At 40.5% G+C, this 26,939-nt stretch overlaps 1 protein-coding gene across 1 annotated transcript in view; it reads right to left on the reverse strand.

Moving 5' to 3' along the window:
- Positions 1-26,939, reverse strand: part of NELL1 (neural EGFL like 1) — a 298,976-nt gene that overhangs the window by 107,700 nt on the left and 164,337 nt on the right. Inside the window, exon 14 of the mRNA XM_034065392.1 lies at positions 8,573-8,695. Within this exon, the coding sequence (XP_033921283.1) occupies positions 8,573-8,695 (123 nt within the window). The remainder of the gene's footprint in view (positions 1-8,572; positions 8,696-26,939) is intronic.

The following is a 26,939-nucleotide window of genomic DNA, read 5'->3' on the forward strand; positions in this document are numbered from 1 at the left end:
CCCCTCCAGCACACACACATACATGAAAAAACATAAACCTAAGTGACAGTCGGTTACCTTACAGTGGTCTGATATGCTTTAATATCAAGATACCAGCACATCTGACTGCCTCACACTGCTGGCATTTAAAGTTAATCTAGCTTAGCACTGCTGATGTCAATGTAAAAGGGACACAAAAGCAGCAAGCCAGCACAGAAATAACCCAAGAGACTTTTCTTTTTCTTCTTCAGTTCTTACTAAAAATACTCCTTTTCATATCAGGTGAAACTTCAGAAGAGATGAACATTTCTTTGGTTTTAGTCATCTATTTACTACACTATTACTATCCTGCCTACACACAAGAATATAGGCAACTTCTTTCATGAGCTGGTCTATCAGATTATTAAATAGACTTTAGGTGAAGAATCACTTTAGAAAAAAAAAAAAAAACCTGCTTGGAAACAAAGAAAACTGCAATGGGAGAAAGCTCTCAGACTGACATTTGTTAAAACATGTCCATCAATTACCGTTTGTTATTAGGACCATGTGAAAAAGGCCAACTTATATCAAAGCAGTAATTTTCAAACCTGTGACATACTCAGACCACCAGTAAACATTCTGAGTGTACTATGAATAATGACTCCATGTGATCAGTCCCATTACCTTATAAAAAGATAAGGTTATCTGTTCAAAACATGGTTATTTTGCATATCAGGTTCCCAGTAAGTTTATTCATGATGTGACCAACAAGTTCATCAGTAACAACCACGCTCCGAAAAACACCTTCCAAGGCAAACATATACAAAGAACCACAGTACAATGAAGATACTCATCCAGACTTCCAGACTACACAAGAACCACCAAGCCACTTAAAAATAATGGCTTTCATCTTTAAGACTCCTCCACATACAGAGTTGTAATCCTTTGACTGTCTCCTGTGAAATGCTGCAGAAGAACATAACTGGGGGCAAAAAAAAACCCCACCATATTGGGACAGCTAAGGCCTCCTTGGAACTTAATCTTGCTAGTCGGGTTAAGGACAACAGCAAGGGCTTCTTCAAATACTTAGCGAATAAAACTAACACAAGAGGCAATATAGGCCCACTGCTGAACGAGGTAGGTGCCCTGGAGACAGAGGATACAAAGAAGGCAGAGGTGCTGAATGCTTTCTTTGCCTCTGTCTTTACTCCTCCAGACTCTCCCCAGGGGGCCCAGATTCCTATAGCCCCAGAAGGAGTCAGGACAAAGGAGGAGTTTGCTTTGGTAGATGAGGATTGGGTTAGGGATCAGCTATGCAATCTGAACATCTGTAAATCAATGGGTCTGGATGGAATACACCCACAGGGGCTGAGGGAGCTGGCGGAGGTCATTGCTAGGCCACTCTCCATCATCTGTGGTAAGTCGTGGGAAACGGGAGAGGTGCCTGAGGATTGGAGGATGGCAAATGTCACATCAGTCTATAAGAAAGGCAAGAAGGAGGACCCGGGTAATTATAGACCGGTCAGCCTTACCTCCGTCCCTGGAAAGGTGATGGAACAACTTATTCTTGACACCATCTCTAGACATATCAAGGATGAGGGGGTTATTAAGAACAGCCAACATGGTTTTAGCAGGGGGAAGTCATGTTTGACCAACCTTATAGCCTTCTATGAGGAAGTGACTAGGTGGAGGGATGATGGTAGAGCGGTAGATGTGTTTTTTCTTGATTTCAGTAAGGCATTTGATACTGTCTCCCACAGCATCCTCATAGATAAACTAAGAAAGTGTGGGCTTGACGATCAGGTAGTGAGGTGGATCAAGAACTAGTTGAAAGGAAGAAGGCAGAGAGTTGTGGTCAATGGCACAGAATCTAGCTGGAGCTCTGTGACCAGTGGAGTCCCTCAGGGGTCGGTGCTGGGACCAGTGCTGTTTAATATTTTCATTAACGACCTGGATGAGGGAACCGAGTGTACCCTCAGCAAGTTCACTGATGACACTAAACTGGGAGGAGTGGCTGACACACCAGAAGGCTGGGTTGCCATTCAGCCAGACCTGGACAGGCTGGAGAGTTGGGCAGGGAGAAACTTGATGAAATTCAACAAGGGCAAGTGTAGAGTCTTGCACCTGGGGAAGAACAACCCCATGTACCAGTACAGGTTGGGGGTTGACCTGCTGGAAAGGAGTGAAGGGGAAAGGGACGTGGGGGTCCTGGTGGATAGGAGGATGACCATGAGCCAGCAATGTGCCCTTGTGGCCAAGAAGGAAAATGGCATCCTAGGATGCATTAGAAAGGGTGTGGTTAGTAGGGCAAGAGAGGTTCTCCTCCCCCTCTACTCTGCCTTGGTGAGGCCGCATCTGGAATATTGCGTCCAGTTCTGGGCCCCCCAGTTCAAGAAGGACAGGGAATTGCTTGAAAGAGTCCAGCGCAGAGCCACAAAGATGATGGAGTGGAACACCTCCCTTATGAGGAGAGGCTGAGGGAGCTGGGTCTCTTTAGCTTGGAGGAGACTGAGGGGTGACCTCATCAGTGTTTACAAATATGTAAAGGGTGGGTGTCAGGATGATGGAGCTAGGCTTTTTTCAGTGATATCCAGTGGTAGGACAAGGGGCAATGGGTGTAAACTGGAGCATAGGAGGTTCCACGTTAACATCAGGAAGAACTTCTTTTCTGTAAGAGTGACAGAGCACTGGAACAGGTTGTCCAAGGGGGTTGTGGAGTCTCCTACATTGGAGATATTCAAGGCCCGCCTGGACAAGTTCCTGTGTGATGTACTCTAGGTTACCCTGCTCTTGCAGGGGGGTTGGACTAGATGTTCTTTCGAGGTCCCTTCCAACCCTTGGGATTCTGTGATTCTGTGAAATAAATCATTGTACAGCCTGAACACTGGTTAATCAGTGGTTTGATTTTTATTACACAATATATGATGTTTCTCTGTCCATGCACTGGTCGTACTGCACACATTTGTTTTAAAGTTTATGACTGTAACTTAATCCACCTCATTTAATCATTCTAGTAAGCCCACACCTCAGTAGAAGCTACTAAATTAACAGTACACTAAATATAGCTGGTAGATAACAATACCAATAAAATAAAGAAGTACAATGAAAAATATTCGCACTTGTTTAAGTGCACGGCAGAGAGACACCAGAAGAGACTGGCAAACACACCTCATCCATGCTTCAGAAGAATTGCCACTGTTTACCACTGGACTATATTCAAGGCCACTTCTGTTTTTCTGATAATGTACAAGGACTACTATGAGCAGAATATACACATTAAAACAAACATTTGGAATAAAACTCCAAGAGCTGGGGCAAGGCTTGTGTACCAAATCCAGGTCTCCTTATACAACAGAAAATAACTTATGGCAACGGAACCCTGATGGTGACTTGCACATTGTTCATGCACAGAAGTTACCTCAAGAGCCCCTACATGATCTGGTGGGTGGGATCGGGGTTGGTTTGTTTGTTTTAGGGTATTTAATCCCCAATGTCATCAGTTACTTTAGGAAACTTGCTGATGTTTTAATATACTTTGGCTCATTTCTTTAACTCCAGGCTGCAGTACAAGGCACAAGCTCTGTCATAAACTTCTGCTGAACTGTGGGACTGTCCATCCCACAGCAAATCTTCTCTAGCTCCTCATCTCACTAAGATAAAGTAGCTCATGGAGCACAACCTTATGTTTTTACAAATGGCACATCCCACTTCTACACATCACTTCCACAGCATGTGTGTCCTGGGTTCAGCAGTAGCAGTCATTTTTCTCAGTCTTAGTAGCTGGTGCAGTGCTGTGGTGTTGACTTTCACCTTGGGAACAATGCTGATAACACTGATGTTTTTAGTTGTTGCTAAGTAATGCTTACTCTGACCAAGGACTTCGTGAGTTTCATGCTCTGCCAGGGAGGAGGGGAAGCCTGGAGGAAGCAGAAACAGGACACCTGACCCAAACTAACCAAAGGGGTATTCCATACCACAGCACATCATGCCCAGTATATAAACTGGGAGTAGTTACCCAGAAGAGCTAGGTCACTGCTCGGGTCAGGCTGGGTATTGGTTGGCAGGTGGTGAACAGTTGAATTCTCTCCCCTTGTTATTTTGCTTCTCATTATTATTATTGGCGGTAGCAGTAGTGGTTGTTATACCTTAGTTACTGGACTGCTCTTATCTCAACCCATAGGATTTATTTTCTTTTGATTCTCTGCCCCATCCCTCTGGGAGCAGGGGGCAGAGTGAGCAAGTGGCTGCGTGGTTCTGGGTTGCCAGCTGGGCTTAAACCATGACAATGTGCTACTCAACTGCCAAGGGGAACTGGAACTAGAACTTCTCAAGGCAAAAAGCAGAGAAAGACATTTCCCTGCACACATTTCCCAGCCTCCCAGATTCAAAGCCTGCCAAGATGTCACACACAAACTCTGCAACAGGACACAGACAAAGAGCCTTTAGAGCCTAAATATGCTATTTATCTCTCTTCATGATCCCTGGTTCTCCAGTCACAGTCATGACAGGGAGTTTTACCCATTTTCTACACGACAGAGTTTTACTCTTGAACACACAGCCCTGTCCACAGGTGACAGGCTATTCATAAACCTGGTTGTCCCAGGAAACTATGACTTCTGTGATCAAACCATTGCCACTAAACACTGATTTCCTACCAGGTCTATCCCAAAAGGTATGCTGCATAGTCCTGCGTTATACCAGTCATTTGGCCACCACACTTGTCTCTGTTTTCTTTTTCCTTTAAACTACAACATTCAGTTGCTAAACCAATATTTATCACCTCTCACTTCTACCCTAAGTGCAGCCTTTTTGCTGCACCATCAAATCCTATCCTGAAGTTGAGTGAAATTGCTCCAACTGTCTTTATTCCACGCTCACCTGTGAATGCTATAGTTTACGCAGAAATCAGTGAAAGGGCATGGCACAAGTCTCCCGTTACCCACCTACCACTTATGTTTCCCAAATCACTCTTTGTTATTTTCACTTTTTTTCCAAAGTCTCCTTCACAGAAACAAACAACTTCAATCTGTAGATTCAGCATAGCTCAATTCAACTAGTTATATCTCTGTCCTCTGCCTTTCATACTGTAATTTCTTTCAGCAAAGATCTCCCTATATTGCTTCTCATTTTCTGAACCAATCCTAAAATATAACCTGTCTGATTCTGTCAGATTTCCTAATGGTGCTGGCAGAGCCTTGTCCTGCCCTGTCATTTCAGGTCACCTCAGCCTCAGTCTCAGTCTGTGCTCATCTAATGCCAAAATTTCAGTGTCTTTCTGAGGTGTTAAAGGATGCTTCTTGCACCAAAATTGAGTGACCACAGGAAGGAAGTCTTATTTGTCTCTATTATATTGGCTCACTGTCTATATACTGTTAACTGTGCATTTATAAAGATTTTCTTGTGTTCATCTCCACTTCTCTTTCCATTTTTATGTCACTTAAACTCTGAGAGGACCTATTTTAATGCAGAAGTGCATTTGGTCTCAAGTCTGTGCCTTTTCCATCACCTTCCTTCCTGACAGTTTCCACATGTAGTTTGACACAATCCAGTCCTTAATTAGAGAGTCTGTTCTAGAAGCAATTCCTTATGCATGAAATTTGTTTTTCTACTCAACAAGTGTGACAACCTGATTATAGTGACTTTTTAAAAACATATTTGCTTTCCTCTTCCACATTTGTTTTGTTTTTCTTTCTAAACCCCCAGCAACCATCACATTCCTCTCCATATTACTTCTGTGCTTTTTATTTCTCTGCACTGCTCACAAAAAAATGAAAACATCCCAAATTCCTGCCAATCATTTCCTTATGTTTACCCATAGTTCACCAGGCAATTTAATTTAACTATGCATATGTTTTCTTCTCTAAAATACAAATAACAGTAGGATAGGGGTTTTATAAAGATTATCACAGTGCTATCCACTAAAGTCAAAGAGGAATATTACTCCGATTTTAGTTTTTAGAACATTGTCTAAAATAGATTGTTGAAATAGACTGCAGGATTAGGCACAAAGCCAGTCCTTTCCTCTCTTCACAAAATTATAATTTTTCTTCTTATCACTTTGCTGGACAGTATTAACAAGATTTCATATTGAACCACAAAGATAAGCTATTTCAGTAGTAGTTGTATTCTGTATGTACACATCCATAACATATAAAGATTTATCAATCACTTACAGATAACTCAAGGAGGAGGGAAATGTTCAGCATATCTTCAGATGGTATTACATTAAACTTATCACCTGGGCTTTTATCTGTTTTTTCCCAATCTCTATTGCCTGAAGATAAAACTCCCAAATTACTACAAGGCATCATAAGCAGTCTGTAGCTGTCCAGACTGCTCACACCTCTTTCCATGTGCCAACCCTGGCACTTGTGCAAGGAAACCACTATGACTGCTAACAGATAACATATCACCGTGGTAAAACAGAGGCAAAAGTGGTGCTTGTGGTGCTACCACAGGCAGAATGGGAACTTTTCTTACGCTAGCAGTCCAAATGACCACAGAGCCACAGGCTGAGAAAATCAGACTGCTGCTTTATATTGAGCAGTTTATCACTTAATAAAATGTTCACAGTTCTAACATTAGCTAGTTTGCAACAGTATCTATCCCATGCAGTGCCAGATAACTCTTATCCCTGGTGACCTGAATTATTATTAGACTGCAAAGCCCTTCCCAGTTCTCTTTTCAATTTATGCTTCCCAGTCAGAATATCAGAACACACTCTGTTTCCTCTATTTCCACCTACACCTATCTCAAAAGGCAGCTATAACTATATTCACATGTGAAATTCAAGGCACACTAAAACCTACATGTAATACATATTTTATCCACAACCTACACTTCAATGGAACTTTGAGGATATAAACATTACTGCATTTCCCCAGCGCAGTTTCATTATTCCAACATTACTGGGTTAATAAATCCGCAGCAGGAGTTTTGTTTTGAGCTTTTGGCACATTAAACCAAATATGCAGGTGTGACAACAAAGACAAACCAGTGTGAAAGCACAGTTCTCATGAACTGATCCAAGCAGCCTTGTTTCCAAGAAATACGATTAAGGGTTTGCCTTGTATTACCCTCAGAAAAAAGAAATATCAAACAAGCTGTTCACCCGGACTTCCCTTGCCTATCACAGCCTGTGCTGCACTTCACATTCACTGTAATCAGGGACTGAAAACATACTACAGTGAGCTTCTCCCCAGCATCACCTCTTGTTCTTCTTGACCATCAGACCAAGGTTTAACTTGCCCATCCCATTCATCATATTTCTGTATTCCCTCTTAAGTCCTTACAAATCATTTTAGAGTTAAATCAGTTAAAAATACAGGGATGCTCTTGTGCAGACAGACAGCATCTGAAGAAAGTCACAATCAAAAATAAATCAGCTGGTATGTGCTAATTCAGCAGCTGACAGGCTAATCTTGGTGAAGAGCTTGAGCTTGAAACAGGAATGACATCAGCTCTCTTCCTGCTTTAAGGAACTGCTTGACCGATATTCAACACTCAGGAAAATGATTCTTCAGCCGCTTGTGCCCCCAAACAGAATATTCTACCCAGTGCACTCCTCAATATCAATAGCTGTCATTTCATTTCATGTTTTAAAAGTTAGTTTTCTCTTACTGTTTAGAAAGGCAGGAAGGAAGTCTGCAAGCCCAGCAAGACAAACAAAATAGGTCTTTATGAGACAAAACTCATAAATGCTTGAGTGACAACTCAACAGCACTTCATGACACAGCCCTCACTAAGCCACCTATTTAACATATTCCCTCCTCTGAATTTATCTAAAGTATTTGCTTCTTTTTCTCTATAGAAAGAAAAACAAAAAAAACCCACCCTAAATAACTGACCGACCACTGTGCAGACACCAAAGCTGGGAGCAGGATTGTTTGTCTGCATCACAGAAACATCTTCAAATACACATTTAAAGGTGAAGACTTAAAACCAAAATACCTCTATTTTGATGTGAGTAGTCAAATGAAAACCAAATTATGTTAGCATAAAAGACAGTTACCCTGATTTAAAAGGCATCTGATTAAGCTTAAACAGGGAGATTCAGGTCAGATTTAAAGCAGTTCTTCCCTGTGAGGTGGGTGATGCGATGGTACAAGTTGCCCAGAGAAGCTGTGGCTGCCCCATCCCTGGCAGTGTTGAAGGCCTGGTTGGATGGGGTTTGAAGCAACGTGGTATAGTGGAAGGTATCCCCGCCTATGGTAGGGTATTGGAATTGGATGAGCTTTAAGGTCTCTCTCAATCCAAATCATTCCAGGATTCTATGATAACTTTTAAAAGCCAGAAGTTACAGCACATACCATCCACAGTTTATAAAGCAATTAACACCACTTCAAAGCTGATTGATACTAGCATAAATGACAGTATACAGTGACAGTAAATGAGAAGGGTTTTTGAGTATTCAAAAAAATACATCTCCTTGTTGCTGAGAATTTATGCACAAATTCATTCCCATCACCTCCATGCATACTCCATTTGCCAGCTGATAAATCTTACAGCACATCATTGCCAGAAAGCAGCCATCACAAGTTATCAGAACATGGGTGACTGTCAGAAACCATGACTAGAGCTGCTGCTTTGCCATGTTCCTCAAGTGCAGCCTCACCTCGGCAGATGGTTCCATTCCCCACATATCCGGGTTTGCAGGTGCAGCTGTGTCCCCTCACAGTGTTGGTGCAGATGGCATTCTCATCACAGCTCTGGTGCTGGCTGCCACACTCATCATGCTCTGCATGGGGGGGAATGAAAGAATAACAAGTTACAGGCAATGCAGTGTGCTCTGAAGTGTGATGCTGTGGCAGCTGAAAACCAAGAGGAATAACAAGGTTGCCCCAATGGGAGTCTGGCATTGGAGTCAGCGACGGGCCTGGTCTAGTTAGGAAACCCTGCAGCGTGTACATGGTGACACTGGAGCATTGAGGCTCAAACGAGGAACAAACAACTGGTGAGCAGGCAAAGTATAACCATGACAAAGACTCGTCACAGGAAAATATCTGCGGTGCAGACTCACCTTTACAGCAGCGTCCATCACCAACAGTGAGAAGCATAAATACAGGATAAGTGAACCCAAGAGGAACCCTAACAGCACGCCCTTTAAACACACAGCTCAGTTGTCAGTGACATACACCAAGCTCCTTCTCTTAACAGCACAGAACATCTGACATTTTTAGAGCACCGTTCATAGCACCAAACCCCCAAAAGGCTCCCAGAGCAATGGGCCAGATGTTTCTTTCATCCAGCAACTCAAACTGCTGCCACTGAGCCTAATTTGCTGCACCTCCTGCACTTTGCTACACTTTGTTCTGGCAAAGCAGCAGTTCGAGGTGGCAGGCAACTGACCCTGGAGTTTACCACTGATTTATGCAATTGTTATCAGTTTCCCCCCTGCAGTAGGACTGCAGAAAGAAAACTGGAATATTTCACACTTTTGCACTGGTGGATGTACAGTTTTGGAATCAAAATGTTGCAATGAAATTCCTTAAAATCATACAAAGGATAAGAGACAATCAAAAATCAGCATCTGGAGTCCTCCTCCGGAATCTTCTTTTATGCAATGCAACCATCAAGCTGACAGGAAAAATGTATCCCTTTCTGGAATTAAAGATTTGCTTAAATACAGCAGTGAATAAAGGATATTCAAAGAATTACCAACTAAATTTAGCCTTCTACAGACCACAGACAGAGGTAGTGCTTCTAAATCATGAGCAAAACACTCATTTTTACAGACTCTGAATTAAGCCCTTTGGAAGAACCTCTCCACTAAGAGCAACAGGATAGAGGCTTTGCTAGGGTCAAGTTAAGCTCCACAATGCCCTCGCTTTGCTATAGAGTAGAATGACAGCCCATTTCAAGATAACTCAAGAGAAATGTGAATTTGAATGGTGGATTCCAAGGAACCCTCTAAACAAAATACTTCTGCAACACCGTTGATAATTATTTGCAGAACATGTCCCCGAAGTATGTTTTCTAGTTTTCAAATGCATTTGACAACAGAATAATATGGATTGCAACTATTCTCTTTGAAAGAACATCAAAGTGTTAGAACATCATATGCTCACTCTTTGCTTTTAGCAAGAAACTCTCATACACACTCATTCCAAAGTGCCTGGCTTCAGCTGATAAACGCAGCTTACATTTATGCTATTAGTCTATGCTGGTCCAGAGCTCTGCTTAGGAATTCCCCTCAGCTCCTCGCCAGTTTTCAGACACCTCACACTCTGAATGCCAGGCTGCTTCACAGGCTGCCTGCTCTCTCCTTCAGATTTGAATGACCTGTACCACAGCCTGGATCTTGCCATTCTGGTCTCAGGGTGCTCAGAGTGCTGGGTCAGACAGAAAATCTTCCAGGGAAGTGCTAAGCAGGCAGTTGAAGCTGAATGCTGCTTTCTTTTAAGAGATATCCTCTCCATAATGTTTCCCTAGTTATCGCCATTAGCTTGCATGTGTTTGTATTCAAATTAAACTGAAAATGCTTTTGTGACAAACTCCTACACAGAGAACAACATTCCTACTCAAACAATTGCCAAAATTAGCTGATTACCTGCTCAGCACTACAGCTATCAACAAAAGATTTCCCAGTGCTAAGGTGTTTTGCAAAATACACATGGGATTGTACTCTGCTGTGTTGTTGTAAGACTCTGACAATGTAAATCAGCACATTTACCACACAGAGGTACAGATGTACAGGTGTGACAATATTGGAAGAGTGAGCCCTGATAAAGCTGCTTTCCCACAATCGCACTGGAAACAGAGGTCAGGTTTTCTCTCAACTGATATAATGTGAAGATTTAGGAACAAATCTGAACACTGGAACATCATTTCTGGGACATCCTGAGGCTGCCAGCACAAGGAGGTCTGAGGTAAACTTATCTGCATGAGGAAACACAAGATTTCTTAGCAGCAATAGGGCTGCAACAACGGGAACTTTAAGTTTTCCCTGGTGTGGAGATGTCTATGGAAGATGCTCCTACAGGCCCAGTAAGAATCAGAATGCATTGATTTTCTGGCAAAATACAAAACCCTTCTAGTCCCGATGGAAAAATCCTTAAGATTTTGTCAGTAGGGAGTTAGCTCCGGTTTCCTTCTCCCTCACAACAGACCACCCTTTGGAGCACTTGGTGTTCACACTGGGAAGCGAGCATGGGAAGTGAGTTCATGTTTTGTCTAAACACAAAGGAGACTATGACTGATTTCAAAGAACATCACCCATTCCAACACTTCAGACAGAATCTGCTGCTCCTTTAATGTTCTGGTAAATATTATGAGACTGACAGCAATAAAACACTAGAAGAGAAGGACACTGAAACAATTGAAAGGAGTCACAACATAATTCCAAAGCATCAATGGGGGGAGAGCTGAGACAAAAATCTCAAAAGTCTTATCTTACCTTGACTATTTCCCTTTCAGCTCAAAGTGAGAAGCACAGGAAAGAGGACTTTTTTCAAGTCTTCTTTATTTTATACCCACACACATATATACATGTAGATGTAAATAAATATGCTGCCATGCTCAGGAATGAAACTGTCAATATTAAGTGTGAATGAAGACATCCATCTCTCTGTGACTTCTATTTGTTATACAGACAAAAGGAGCTTACAAACAAAGACAAAAAGAGCTGGCAGCTTGCTAAGAAGGACAGTACTGTGGGATGCAATTTCCTGACCCAAAACTCATTCCCCTGGATTATTAATATCCATTTCAGGAACCAGGTACCATTTCAGAAGAACAGTTACAACAGCAACACCAATCTTTGGTTACAAGCAAGTAGCTTGCTTATGAAATCTCTGAAAATTAGCTTCAGCGTTAGTATTCCTATTACTCAGGAATCCTGGTCATTGCCACCTCTAATTCCATGCTTTGTCAGCGGTAAAGCCACAAGATCAGTTGCTTTCTTGTGCCTCTGGTATCCTCCATGAAGTGAGTATATCACAAGAAGAATCAAATATCAGTGCCTGGATCACATTCTCCCTAATCTATTTTCCCTACAAGCAGACATGAGGTATATGAAAAGACACATTCTCTCTGAAGCTTCAGCTCATCTGTCCCTGTTTCCAAGCCACCAAGTCACAGCTAATACAAAAAATACACATTTAAACCTATTTGCATAAAAACCTTCTAGAATTCCCAAAAGCTTTCATGAACTTTTCCCAAAATCCTCAAGAGTATCTTATTTTCGTTGAACCTGAATCAGGCCAGCTTGCAAAGCAAAGACGATGAAGTCCATTCCTTCCCCAGCATTTATCTGAGCACTTGGAAGATCACTGGGTGGAAATTAGTTCTCCTTTTATGAAAACCTATCATCGCCACTAGTGTGGTCTGACTCAATGATGTGATCACGACCTGTATCAACTGTGGGTGTCCTCTATGCACACATTAAGCTGTTTTACAATTTAAGAGCTAAGGCTGTCACAGACTCATAGAAGTGTTTGGGTTGGAAGGGACCTTAAAGCTCATCCAGTTCCAACCCCTTGCCATGGGCAGGGACACCTTCCACTAGACCAGGTTGCTCCAAGCCCCGTCCAATCTGGCCTTGAACACTGCCAGAGATGGGGCAGCCACAGCTTCTCTGGGCACCCTGTGCCAGCTCCTTGCCACCCATACAGGGAAGAACTTCTGCCTAAGATCTCATCTCAATCTCCCCTCTGTCAGGTTAAAGCCATTCCTCCTTGTCCTGTCCCTGCAGGCCCTTGTCCAAAGCCTCTCTCCAGGTTTCTTGTAGCCCCTTTAGGCACTGGACTCTGCTCTAAGGTCTCCCCAGAGCCTTCTCCAGGCTGAACAGGCCCAGCAATCTCAGCCTCTCTCCAGTGCAGAACTGCTCCAGCCTTCAGTACATCTTTTATTTTAAACCAAGATCACTAAAGAAAACTTCTGTGCAAAGAAGGTGTCACTGGAAAGTCAGCCTTGGCTAGCTGCTTGCCTCAGCAAAGTGAAACTGCATCAACTTAAACCAATGCCCACTCTGACAGCACTGCAACTCTAGGACACTGATGTTTACACGTGTGGGTAGTATTACATGACGGCACATGCATAGTAGCTGAAGTATTACAGTTGTCTCTGCTTTGTTCACAGGGAACCTAATAAAACTCAGTTTATCTTGATGATTAGAATACTCAGGAGTGTCTGACAGAATCCATTCAGTACCACATGGCCTTACAGAGATAACAATCACAGAAAACAAAGTTAATTCCCCAGAAAATAGTTTCTGGTAGATGGGTAGTTGCACGTCCTGTTATAAGAAGCACCGATGCATCCTACAAATAGCAGAAAACCCAAACACAGACTGTGTAATCACATTGATTTTAACGCACACACAGTATCTTCTTTTTCCTGAAATCCCAGAGGAGAAACTAGTCACAGTACAATAGGAAAATACAGACTGTCCCCTGATGAAGTCTCAATAACATAAAATGAGTAACTGCTGAAACAAGTGCATTACCAAAGTGCCACAGAGAGCTATGATTACCCCGTAACCCCCCACTGCTGTGCCTGCTTGAGGCAGAGGCATACCAACCAAGCCAGCACCACAGCACACCAACATCTGCAGCATCAGCAGCTAAAAATTACTATGGACATAGGTAAAAAACAACAGTCAGCAAATACCTGGCACAGCAGAATACCAAGAACATGTGACTGAACTCCACACTGCCATCAGAACATTCCCAACAAAGGCCAAGCCTCTGCTAGCAACTGTATTAGCTGCACCTTGAGCAACAACAGAATCATCAGTCATGATGCATGTCAGCTGTGAAGCCACTGGGTCAAATTTTGAATGGGCCTTTAGCTTTCTTCGAAGCACAGGTTCCTCTTTAAGCTGATAAAGTGTCTTCAGGCTGTACAGCTTCTGCACACCTCAAATATTCAGCTGCTCCTGCATTAACATGTAACCTGCTGATGGCTGAGCACTTCAAGTATAAGTAGAAATATTCCAAACAAGGACAAAAAAGTAAGCAACCCTCAGGCACCCCTATTTCTGTAACATGTTCCATATCCTTATTCATTTAACCAAATCTTACTGAGGAATGACATAACTGTTTTGTGATACTGGAAAAATACCTTCTGTGATGGGCTAAGCAAAGCTGGGAGAATGCAGCAGGAAAAGCAGGAAAAGGGGTGGTGGGGAGAGTGCCACACAAAGATGTTGTCTGCCTGAGGTAATGTATTGTGCATAAAGCCACCCACACCATATTGCAAAACTGTTTGTAAGTAAAAACAACCACATATAAATAATTCAGAACACATGCAAAGTAAAGAAGGGATTTGTTTGGCATGGATTTATACAGACAAATGCACAAATACCCAAATGCATAAATAAACAATTACAGGTAAATACACATTTTCTCTGTTCCTGTGTAAATGAAATGGAGTGTTTGGGAAAGGTTCCAGGCAGCTCTGACTATGAGCATCAGAAGAACTGTCAGTAATCAAAGATGGCCCATTTCTGTACTTTGACATTTTGAGTATTATGAATATCCACATTTTTACTAAAGAGATCTTTTCAATGAGCTCTTTCTCTATTCATTATATAGGAGGAAGATGGCCTTAACTTTGTGTGGGTATTTTTTAAAATGCATTTTTTAGAGGTACTGAAGAATTTTCAGGATGCTTCTGCTTTCCTGTGCTGAAAGATGCCACCATTGGACTTACTGGATTTGGATGGGCTCTAAAGGCAGAATCTACCCACACCCCCTGTATATGTTTGGAATAACGAAAGTGTTTGTAGTGTTGTACACTTGGTCTAAAATATTTAACAGAAAATTAGAGCCATAGATTGAAAATATGCAGCAACCAACAAATAGTAAACCTGAGAACCTTTTGGTCAAGAGTCATAACTAAGTGTAGCATCAGGATCACCCTCCCTGTGCGGTTCAAAAGCCCATAATGGATTTCAAACTTAGGATTTCTAAAATGTACGTTTGACACAGGATTTATTTTTCAGTGCTGACATTTTTATCTTTATTCCCTTTAAATAGGTATGGTTTTCAAAAAAGGCCTGACATTGGAATGCAATTACTGGAGACATATCCCATGGAATGGTCTTTCACCACAGCTATTCTCAGTTTTCCTTACAAGAAAAGGCCCCAGTTTAAACATGCTTACAAGATGGAAACTATTTTCTTATTATAAGGGTCTTCTTCAATTAGTTCCTCAAAGCCTTCACACTTGAATAATAAAACTCTCCTCTTTGGAAAACACCATCTGAAGATTCTGACTGTTTCTATTGATTCTGACTTTTACAGCACTGAAAGGAAACCTAAGTTGTTCTCTACACTGATGAGATGACAGTCACCTTCTGGGGTATGTTAACAACAAAGGGAGCAAACATTTCTATACACTATGAGCCTGACAATAGAGAGACAACTCACTGATGGAATAGTGGTCCATCAGCTGCTCCCATTGTTTATGAATACAGAGGCCATTTGTATGGAATCCAAGCCCTAATGTAAAATTAATCAGCTCTCTAGCAACAGTCAAGCAATAGCCTTTGGAAACTCAGAAAGGAGAAAGCCTTCTTTTAAAAGGAAGCAATGCTTTGTTTCATAGCATTAGGACTCGAATGTCTATGTAACAACTATGGCTTTAAAAAGAAGAGATTAAAAATTTGAATTTAGGAAGAATTGTGGACTAAGTGGAATCAGGATTTCAGCTCCCAAGAAGTTCTGATAAAATAAAAGGGATGGCTTTTAAAGAGACTTGAATAAAGGGAAGCTTCATTCAGAACACACAGGAAGAATCTGCCCCAGCAAACCAGGGCAACTAGAAACAAGCTGCACACATCAAAGAAGGAATGACACTGCAGATGGGAAGATGGTGACAGATAACAGCTAATTGCAAACTCACACAGCACCAGAGGTGGGGAGAAATCTGTTTTCCCCTACATACAAAAATTAAAGAAACAAAGTCAAGTCTATTTATGCCATTCACAGCTTCAGATGTACAAGCTCACACTGTCCATTTCCACACAAAAACAGGAAGGAGGAATGGTACAGAACAGAAAAGCTGTTTCTTGACATAAGGACATGCTGCAACTTTAGCCTTATAAGGAGTTAAACATGCAAATACTGCAGAAATACTAGATTTGCCATTCTTTCAATAAGAATTTTTTTGGGTGATTTATGACACAGCAGACATGAAATTATTATCCTGGTGTTAAACACAAAATTATTTAGACTAAATTCTCAGAGAGCAGCCAACATGCTACTCCTGGGTAATTAGCAAGATATAGTAAGAATTAATGTGAATATAAAATTGTACATGTGCACCCAGCTGCCTCTCAGAATAAAACCTCTTGAATATTTCTTTTTTATTTAAAAGCAAAATTCTTTCTTTGGCTTTCTGGCACCTGGTTAGACTTGGGTCACATTCACCTACCTATAGTCGAGTTCATGTTATAAACTACTAATGGAAGCCATGCTTACTCTTTTTATTCTATTTTGTTCTACTTATTATAATAAACTCAACCTTCTCCAACTGTCTAGAAACCACTCTACAACTGTCTAAAATGTAATAAAATAGTAAGATTCATGTTGCTAAACTGGCATTTAGAGATAAACCCTGAGATTTGTCTTCAGGATTAAATTTCAACATTATTAGCTGGCTTAGTTTAGATGTTCACACCACAAAATCTTCTTTGCAGTCATATATTAGAAAATCATAAATAAATCCAATGTAATCTTATCCATGCACTTACCATGTATCAGAACTAACATGATACATGGATATACCTATGGGAAAATGACAAAGAAAATAAGAAAGCAAAGCAAAAAGAGGAAAATCTGAGAAAGTCACATTCTGAAAAACTCTGTTTCAGGCTTTGACACATTGACCCTGATAAGAAAGTATTAGAGCAAACCAGCACTGAACAAACTAGGTCAAAACTAGAAAACTCAGGAATCACTGGGATCATCCACCATTGCTTCCTTTCCAGCTACATTTTATGTCCCAAATCTTTTAAAGTGTTTCAGTTGAGTAGACATGTCAAATTAGTAAAGATTATAATAATGTTAATAATGTAGAAGAACAGCTACTAGATTGCTAGTGTGAAGATTCACAGTATGAAGAGGGTGTTTGACACTGAATTTCCATTTCGTATGTACTAGGGAAATATTAACAATATTGACATGTACAGAAAGTCCAGAAAGTATCGTTAACAAATAAGCAGGCTTTGTTAAAAGCAATAGCAATTGCTAAAATAGCAATCCACCTGACTTGTTCTCAGTTTACACTGGATGCTTTGCTGCAGGTTTGTGGACTTCTTTTTGAAAGCCATATTATTCATGTTTGGATGCAGTACTGTCTAGTTGTCTAATGCTGACAAGTGATCTCAAGAAAAAAATCAGTATTTCAACACTACACACTAGGACAGCTCATGTGAATGTGCCAGAGGATTAATAATCAAGTAATTTGCACAGAGAATCACTGAATCAACCAGGTGGGAAAAGACCTTGAAGATCATCATGTCCAACCCCAGGAATGCCAAGTCCACCCCTACATCTTCCATCTCAACAGATTTCTCGCCTAACAAAAACATGAGGCAACTTTGTCATTAGCATTGTGAATCTTTGATTCTAAAGCCTGGAAAACAACTCTGTGAAGCACAACTTTGGAGAAAGGCATCAAATTCAATTCAGACCAGATTTAGACAAGAAATTAATTACAAGAGTTTGGAGAGGTCTGCATGTAACAGATTGAGAGATGCAAACTAAAGAATCCCAGTAAGGAAGAAACCGCACTCCATTATCAGGCAAAAAAAAAAAGCTCTTTTGCTATCTCAATGCTTTCAAGCATTGACAAATTCATCCCCTCAAAAGAATGAAGTCTTTTCCAAGGACAGTTTTTCACTGAGGAAGGCGCTGACATTCTGTATCCTGAAAGCTCACTCTGTTCAGAGCTGTTCCACAGACACAGTACTTGACATCAGTCATACCCTCATGCCTGAATTATAACACATACTAACATTTTGTAATAGGAACATGCTAAGCAGTATGATCAGCTTTGTTACTATTATGGGATAATCAATTTCTAATACAAACTCTATCTTTTCTACAAAACAGTTAAGCATCAAGGCATTGGGCTTTATGAGGGACCTTGATTGTGTATATTAAGTTGTATATTTGTAAACCACCAGTTAATCCAAATTAGAGTCTAAGCAGTAATTGCTTTTTTTGACATGGTTACAAAGCAGAGAATGTCATACAGAAAGCAAATAACACCTGAAGTCATTGTGATTTACCACAGTGTGCAAGAGCAACTGCACAGCTCCAGCTGGACTGGAACAGTGACATTAATATTGATAGAGGAATGGTAAAAACCAAACTGAAACACTTGCAGGAAGTTCTCAGCTTCTCTAAATCATAGGACATGCACTTGGGAAAACAAAGAAATCCCACATAATGACAGTAGCTGACAAAAATGAGACTCCATTTTACAGTTGCCACTCCTGTCAGGAGAGATGCCTGTTACCATCACACCTGACAATACAGTATTATTTTGCCTCTGTGCTGTTAGAAGCTGAATGTGTCCAAGTACCTGCATTGCGTTGGAAAAAAAAAGGCTAAAGCAATAGGTGCTGATTCTTTTATGTAGCAATAGAACTGAATCTAAAAGGACAGGCTGCTTTGTACCCATAAAACCGTGAAACCTGCATATTTTATGAAGTTGATATCAGAACCTCATCTTTCAGGTATTTTCAGTTCAACAATAGCTGCAAGCTCTATTTTGCACAAATCTCAAAAACACTAATGCAAAAAGGATGAAATAGACCTTGGGATGCAATTTTTAGCCAACATTTCATTGTGACTTGTTGAACTTGTACTGGTGACACAAGCTCAAAACAGTTTTGGCTTTTAGCACCACATGAGACTTTCATTTCCACATAAAACAAAATACATACCCATTTCAACCTTGCACAAAAGTCTATTAGTGCTACTGCAATATAGTAAGGTGGAATTGTTTCTAAATGAGCCCAAATGTGACAGATGTGCCAATCTGCTGAAACAAGACCACAAACTCTCAGTAAAGGAATTTAAGCAGAGTTTAAGGATAAGGACAGAACACATATTGTTTCTTTGCTCTCATCAGAGATGCAGTGAGAAGGTTTGCAGAGCATTGGATTGTGGATTACAGGTTACAGGAAAGTCACAGAGACTTGACATGCTTGTGTCAGTGTTCAGTTTCCAAAGTCACACAGAGTGAAGCCATGAGGTTCCCCAGCAGATCTGGCACCTTTATGTTTTAGCTACAAGTTTAATGAAGCAGATGCTGCAGAAAGGATTGACTGGTATATTTTCAGCTCTTGACAGAGAAGAGATGGACTATTGCTTCTTAGTGAAAGTAAACAGGATATTTGCCTACTTGCAGTTCACGCAAAAAAGCCAGCGAGTGCTGACTGAGTTTCTTAAAAATGGATATCTAAAAACTGACTTCTAATGCAGGATTTAGGCATCGGAATTACTAAATTTGTTTGCTCTCTGAGTGCTGAAAACCTTTCTTCCCCTGATGTGTTTAACTGGGACACTTGGAAAATAAAAGGAAAAAAGGAACAAGAAGTGATTGTAATTCTTTATGTCACTCCTGTGTATTAGCCTTCAGTTTACTCTTTTAACCTCACAAAAACACCTAGAGATTTGTACATGGAAGGAAGTGATCAAATTGTTTTACCCCTCCAAGAGCGCAACTTCAGCATTATATTTACTCTCAACACACTGAATCGATTTTTAGTTGAGAGCAGAAATAGCAACTAGTGCATCATCATTTCCTAAGGCACCTCTGCTTTTCCCTGGAGATGCTCTACCGTAACAGTGATCACAATAGACTGTACTTGTCTTATGAGATCTGACGAGATCATAACCTGAGTTCCTTGGGCTGCAACTCTACCTTCCTGTATCAGCAAAACACTACACAGTCTGAAGATCCCACTGCTGAGACCAAAGACAGATCAAACAGCATCAGTATGCTGTGCATGGCTCAGGCTTTCACAACTGACATACCAAAGAATAGCGACAACACAATTTTTTTTTGCCTGTTCAGCATTTAAGTTAATAAAAATTATCTAGATACATAAGCACATCATCCATGAGACTGAGAAAATGCATGGTTGGGTGATGTTCATTCAAATAGGGAATTCTTCCTCGTTCCAAATGCATTAAATAAGTCACAGACAGTCACAGGAAAATTATGACAAGCAGCATGTATTGCTATCAGAAAAAAACCCTGGGATTTACATAGAGGACTAACCAAGAAAACTGAGGATGAAATGTGTCTTTTCTTAAAAAACAAAACAAACAAAGTCAACCAACCAAACAAAAAAAGCAAAAAAAAAAAAAAAAAGCTTAGAACATAATTTTAGGAAGGCCTGAGGCAGTAACTTGAGTACCCAAAATCACCACCCACCATGAAAAACACTGCAGGAATACACCATCCCTCAGCCCTAGGGGATGAAGCTACATTCCTTTTCTGGCTTCCTCAGCAGTGTTAATCAGGGACTGACTCCCAGAGTGCTACCCAAAGCCTCTCTGCTATGAGTACCAGGATGCTGTATTCAGCCTTTGGCAAAGCAGGACATAACCAGAAGCGAAGCAGAACACCACGGGTGAGAAATGTCTGCAAGAATAAGTTCACAGAAGGCAAAATGAATTCTGTGCTCAGCTCAAGTGCCTCATACTGACAAGACAGATCCATATATATGCACCCAGTGCGACAGAGAAAGTGGGGTTAAATGACCTCAAATCATGAAGGAAGCATAAGCTTCAGGAGGAGGATCAGAACATTTCACCAGAAAAAGTGAGACAGAAGTCAAATGAGAGAGAAAATGAGATATGAGCATCAAGCAGTGGTGAACTCGGAAACAAGAAGTTTCTTGTTCACATGAAACAATCTCCACAGAGCATGTGTAGCTATGCCTACCTCATGCTATTGTATTGCTTAAAATCTAATTCCAGCACATATTCCAGGGAAGAGAAGCAGGATTAAACAGAGCACTCCAGCTCAGAAAAGGGAGCGATGATACTGTTAGCTAAACTGAACACAGATCTTCCTGCAGAACATGTCCACAGGAGAAAGCATGATCCAGGGGTAAGAACACCTGGCACAATCTCAACTCCACCCCTCTCCCCATTAACAGATTACATGACTTGGTGACTAAAGTACTTCTGCCACCTCTTCTGTAAAGAAAGGGTTATAAAGGTGTTATGTCAATGCAAAACTCATTTGATTGTTTACCAATATATATTTTTTGTTTACCAACAGACAGATTGTTTACCAACAGACTGGAACAGGAAAGAGAATAGATTTTGAATACTGGAAACAAAAAAGTGGGAGTCTAAGCAAAACCTGACATATCCCTGTTAGGTGCCAGGTAAACATTATGACATGCTGGAACATCATTGACATTTCAGGCATAGCTCATATGCACAAAAGCTGGCAAAGCAAGAGACAGTCTGAAAAGGGTTGCTGGTAATCACTGAATGAGACAAGGAATGGCTGAAACAGCCTGACAAAAGCCCATTGGGAAAGTGATAGATGTAAACTCACTGTCACAGGTTATGCATCAGATGGGCAATCATCGTAAAATCATTGGAGGAAGGTGTCAGGAGGCACATAATCAGACATCAGCTTCACAGAGTTTCAAGAAATACAAAGATCAGCTGCTTTTATTATTTAAATGAAGACATGCTTTACCCATCAAATAATATTCCTGCTCTAGATACTATCTACAACAGCAAATACTGCTGCAGCAAAGAGATATTTGCTGTTCCAAAGCATCCAGAGCTCAGCCGCACAAGGGCTGAAATCAGCACTAGATCACTATTTATCAAGTGATTTTTTCCCCACAGAAGACTGTGGAGCTTTGGATTATAAATACTCCTCAGAAAGCCTGAGTACACAGACAGCACCTGCATGACCACAGGGATAAATTCTCTGAAGAAAACCTCCTGTCCCAAGCTGCCTTACACATTGCTCAGATGTCAGCAAGGAGCCCTCTATCCAGCCTACATCTTACACCAAGAGAAGCAGGAGCCTCATGCAAAACAGTCACAAGCATTCTGATGCCAAAGAAAGAGATCAGAGAATTAAGGTGTTAAAAACTAATAGAAATTTGAATAGTTAAATATTAACACCTGAATTCAGAAGGAGAAAAAAAGGATTTCTTTTTATCCTGATTTGACCCTGCATCCCAGGTGACTGAATGACAAAGATGACACATGAAACAGACCAGTGTAACAAAACATTTACCTGGAACCACAAACTGCATTTCAATGAGGTACATCATGCCACTACACCCAGTGAAGTCATCTGCTGGGGCACAACTCATTGGGTTCACACGCAGTTTAGAGCATTAATAGGATAAAGATGTTTTTCAAACATTTAACAAGAGGCAAGATAAGGTCAACCAGGAATAATCTGATAGCTGAAAAATTATACACAGACAGTATTGATTCTTTCAACTCTGCTGCAATGAGAGGAATCTTTTTCAACCAGAAAAGCTTTTCTAACTGATGCGTGTTTAGCGTCCTAAAAAGTATTCACACTAGGAAACATGAATTATGTGTCCCTGTCAGTGACCCGAGCAACACTGGCACAAGTGCTGCATTTCCAAAGAGCTTACACAAAACAGCCAGGCCAAGTAGGAGGAAAGGTTCAGCAGAGTCACTCCTATGAGAGACCTGAAGAACACAGCCTGCTGTGAAGTTCTAACTCACACCAAGAACTGTGGGCCTTCAGAAACAGGTTGACACAACTCAGCAGATCCTTGCTGGAGGAGTCACAATGAGGGAATATAAGAATAAAATCAGCATTGGGAGATCTCTCCTGTCCTTTTCACTGAAACAACCCGTGAACCCACTAAAACTAGCACAATAAATGGGAAATGGGTCTTAAAAAAAATAGTATGTTTAACATGGACAAATGATGGCTTAAAACAAGCCCATGCCATCCTGTAGCAAAGAGTCAGGTACACTCTAACTTCAGTGTTTCTCTGACACCTCGCTGGCCCAAGAACCTATGAGGAAGTGGTACAGTTGGGCTGCATGAACTAGTGGATGGTTCCAGACCCAAAATAATTTCCATCTTTTGTTTGTAACATAAAGAACAGTGACAATTTTGGGCTCATGATCCTATTTCCCATTTTTGTTCTGAACAATTCATGGGGAAGATTTGTATTTTAGGCTTATTCTCATTGACATACTTGGCATTATTACAGCCTGTTACTTGGTGGTGTTTCGCAAAAACCCTTTCAGAAAGCAACATTTGTTATTCTGTGATGCTGAGTGCCTGTTCTTGCTTGAGAAGGCACAATGTAAATTGTATAATAATAATAAAGCTAGACTGTATAATAATAATAGAGCTATCAAAAGAGGATCATTAGCTACAGCAGGATTACCACCTCATCCTGGGACAGGCTTTTGTCATTTTCTGTGTAGACTGGAAGGGATCATGACATCTCTGTTCAGTGCTGGTATGCTAACCACTGGGCCACTCATAGAAACAGAACAGGATTAAAAGATGATAAAGAGCATTAAAAGAAAAAAACCCTGAAAATGGGGTGGTCCTGAACTATATGTACTTAAGAGGATCCCTCTTAACTCAGTTTCTATCAGCTGTACAAAGAAAGAGGCAGTAGCATGGGAACAAGATATGAACTATTTCATTTGCCTGTGAGAAAAGATAGAGGAGGACAAAGCCATGGAATGTCATACAATAGCATGCATATAGCTTTAGTCTCTGAAAAAAAAAAGAGCTAATGAATAACAAATGCAACTCACTATTAACAAAAAGTAGTAGATGCTCAGAAAGAATAAACTTGACTAAAATGAATCGAGATGAACCAGAACAGAATATTTAACAGCATTTTCTGTAAAGAAAATACAAGTACGTGTTGTGTGCTGACTGAAAAGAACAAAAAGTGCAAGAATGGGGCTCCATAAGAACAATCAGAATTCTTGGAAAGTTTGCATATTTTTTCCCAGTTATCATAAGAGAAAGATTAGAGAGCATCTACAAAGCAGAAGAGAATCAGGCATTGTCTTAACCAATTCACAGATGTCAAGAAAGTATAGAAAAAAAATGTGATGTCGTCATTATACAATGTCTGAAATTGATAACTCTAGTAAGGCTCAACTTTCATGCCCTCCCACTGCAGTCATGTGCAGTTCAAGGGGTTTCATTTAAACACTTACAGGCAGTAAATTAAAAAAAAGGTAAGTTTACAGACAATTACAAGAGCAAAAAGTCCCTGAAATAGGACTTCGTGTGTAATCTGTGCTTCACTGTAAAACAAAGGCAACTGATGCACAAAACTACCAAGACATCCAATGCAGTTGTTTAAAGGATCTTGAAGGATCCAAACGGAAACATGCTAGGACTACAATTAATATGGTTCAGTACTCTCCGGCTATTACTCTCTTTTGATCAGGGGTAGATACAGAGTAGACATGAGAAAGAAGCTCTTCCCTGTGAGTGTGGTGAGGCGCTGGCACAGGCCCAGTGTTCAAGGCCAGAATGGATGGGGCTTGGAGCAACCTGGTCTAGTGGAAGGTGTCCCTGCCTGTGGCTGGGAGTTGGAACTGGATGAGCTCTAAGGTCCTTTCCAACAAAAACATTCAAACATTCTAACACTGCTTCTAACTAACATACTGGTGTTAGTCACATCAGTTCACCTAAACTAATTAGATCAGATATTCCATAATAACCTGACTGCCTTTCCAGACACAGTTTTACTTGGATCATCTCTTATGTAATTACATTTTTATATTAGAGCTTAAAATGTAAGGGCATTGAAAATAATGTATTGTGGCTGACTGAAATTATACCAACAAATAGCATATGAAGGATTTAAACAGCAGGAATTACCCTCATCTTTGTGGAGCATGACAATGATAAGAACTACTATTTTTCCAAGACCACTTTCATATTCATGCATCTACTTAACTTTCTTCCTTGGGAGATTCCATTTTTTTTTTTAGAAATGAATTAAAAGATTTAAAAGATTATGATTTCTCAGTACTAACGAGAAAATAAGTATCAGCTATGACAAAGGTATGCAAAATGAGGAACAATGCAGCAAACTCTCTTACCTAATATTACTCTCTAGCTTGATGAAGTTAAAGGGAGGAAAATCAGGTTGTAGAGACAGAAATAGTCATTTTACAGAACAGGTCTAACTAATAAGAGACTTCGGGTGGTATTGAGTTTAAGTCCAATAATATTAAAAATAGTAGCCCCTTAATGCACATGAAGAGCATGAATAGTTTTGCGAGCTATGATTTAATTATGAAACTATTGATCCTTACAGTTCAAGGCACAAAATGGTCATTAGATAGAATCAAGGAAAGAGATTCCTTCTAAGATATATTACAGTTGCATGGAAGCCTACATTTGCTCTGAAGCAACCAGCTTTGCTGACAGAGAATAAACAGTGGGTCACCTACAGGCCAAGATGCCAGGTTCTAATAAAAAGGCAATTAATTTTATCTGAAAGAAAGAAACAATCATGGATTTTAGATGCTGTCTGAAGAGATCTTGGGTGGGAGGGTATCCAAGATTATTGTATACAACAGTGGGCCTTCCAGCTTATTCCACTTCAGTTATTCTTCACAGTTCAGTGTTCGAGGCCAGGCTGTATGGGGCTTGAAGCAATCTTGTCTAGTGGAAGGTGTCCCTGCCCAGGGCAGTGGGTTGGAACTGGATGAGCTTTGAGGTCCCTTCCAACCCAAACCATTTTGTGATTCTATGAGTCCAGCTGACAGAAACTGAAGTTTAAACTCAGTTTAGGAGTGGGAAGTTGGCGTTCTTGCCTTTATCTGGGGCTAGCTGAGACAGTTCACATAGGAGTACAGGACCACATAAAGTCCTTCAAGCAGGTGGCACAAGAAGTGACATAACATGCTCTTCATTCTCTTCTTCCTGCTTAGCTAACATAGAAAGTGTAGGCAATGTGTTTACCTATGAAACATCACTGAAGGCAAAAAGACAGCATGCACTTCAAAGATTAGATTTACATTTTTCTTTATCAGAAGGCATTGAGTAAAAGGAATTTTCCAATTGCTTTGCGTTAGAAAAGGCTCTAATGGGTTCAGTCACACTCTGTAAAGATTCAACATACTCAAGGAACAAAAATTCAATGAGAAAATATTTTTCACTTAGGCCAAGCAAGCAACTGGCCAGAAATCATTAAATCTTTCATTAACAGAGGAGAGGACTTTTAGTCTCTACAATGCTCCTCTTCTACAGCTTACACAAGGGCTTTAAGAAGCAATGTAAGTTTGCCTGTGCCTGAACTTACTCAGTACTTCTAGGCAATTTTCAAACTGGCTTGTGACAAACCCAGTAGTTTGAGTTTATTCTATCTATGGTACTTATATCTGATCTTTACATGTTTGTTTCTAAAAGGTGACATCATATTGAACTGAGAAAGATCAGAGAGCGAAAAACTGTCACAGGATCTTCAGAGCACCACTGCTTACATCTAATACTAGGGATTAATAATACTAATAATGAATAGAAATAACAAAAGAACCACCCCCTGAGTACACTTCAGAGCTTACCAAAGGGGGTCCAGCTTTAGAGTCTTAAGGCTTCATGGAATAATATTTAAAAAAAAACTATTCTAGATGATCACCCAATGTGCCTTTTTCAGAAGACAGCAAAGATAAGGTCAGAAGAGCTTCCTCTGCACAGAATTACTGTGGTTGTAGAGCTGTCAACAAGGAGAAACACAGCAAGATTCATTACAGAAATTAGTGGAAAAAGTCCTCCATACAGCAATTGGCTTTCTTCAGTTTGGTTTTTAACATCGTAAGTAACGCGGCTTTTCTTTTTATAAGCAATCTCTGTTCAGAAAGGAGCTTAAACTCTTAAATCCATTTAGAGAAAGAAGTCTGAGACATTAAAAGACTAAAATAATAATAGCCTGAAGGCTAGCTGTACAGAATCAGTGCCCTCAAACACTACCTGAACTTGCTTAATTTCTATTCCCA

This window comes from Melopsittacus undulatus, chromosome 8 (genome assembly GCF_012275295.1).
Source record: "Melopsittacus undulatus isolate bMelUnd1 chromosome 8, bMelUnd1.mat.Z, whole genome shotgun sequence".
NCBI lineage: Eukaryota > Metazoa > Chordata > Aves > Psittaciformes > Psittaculidae > Melopsittacus > Melopsittacus undulatus.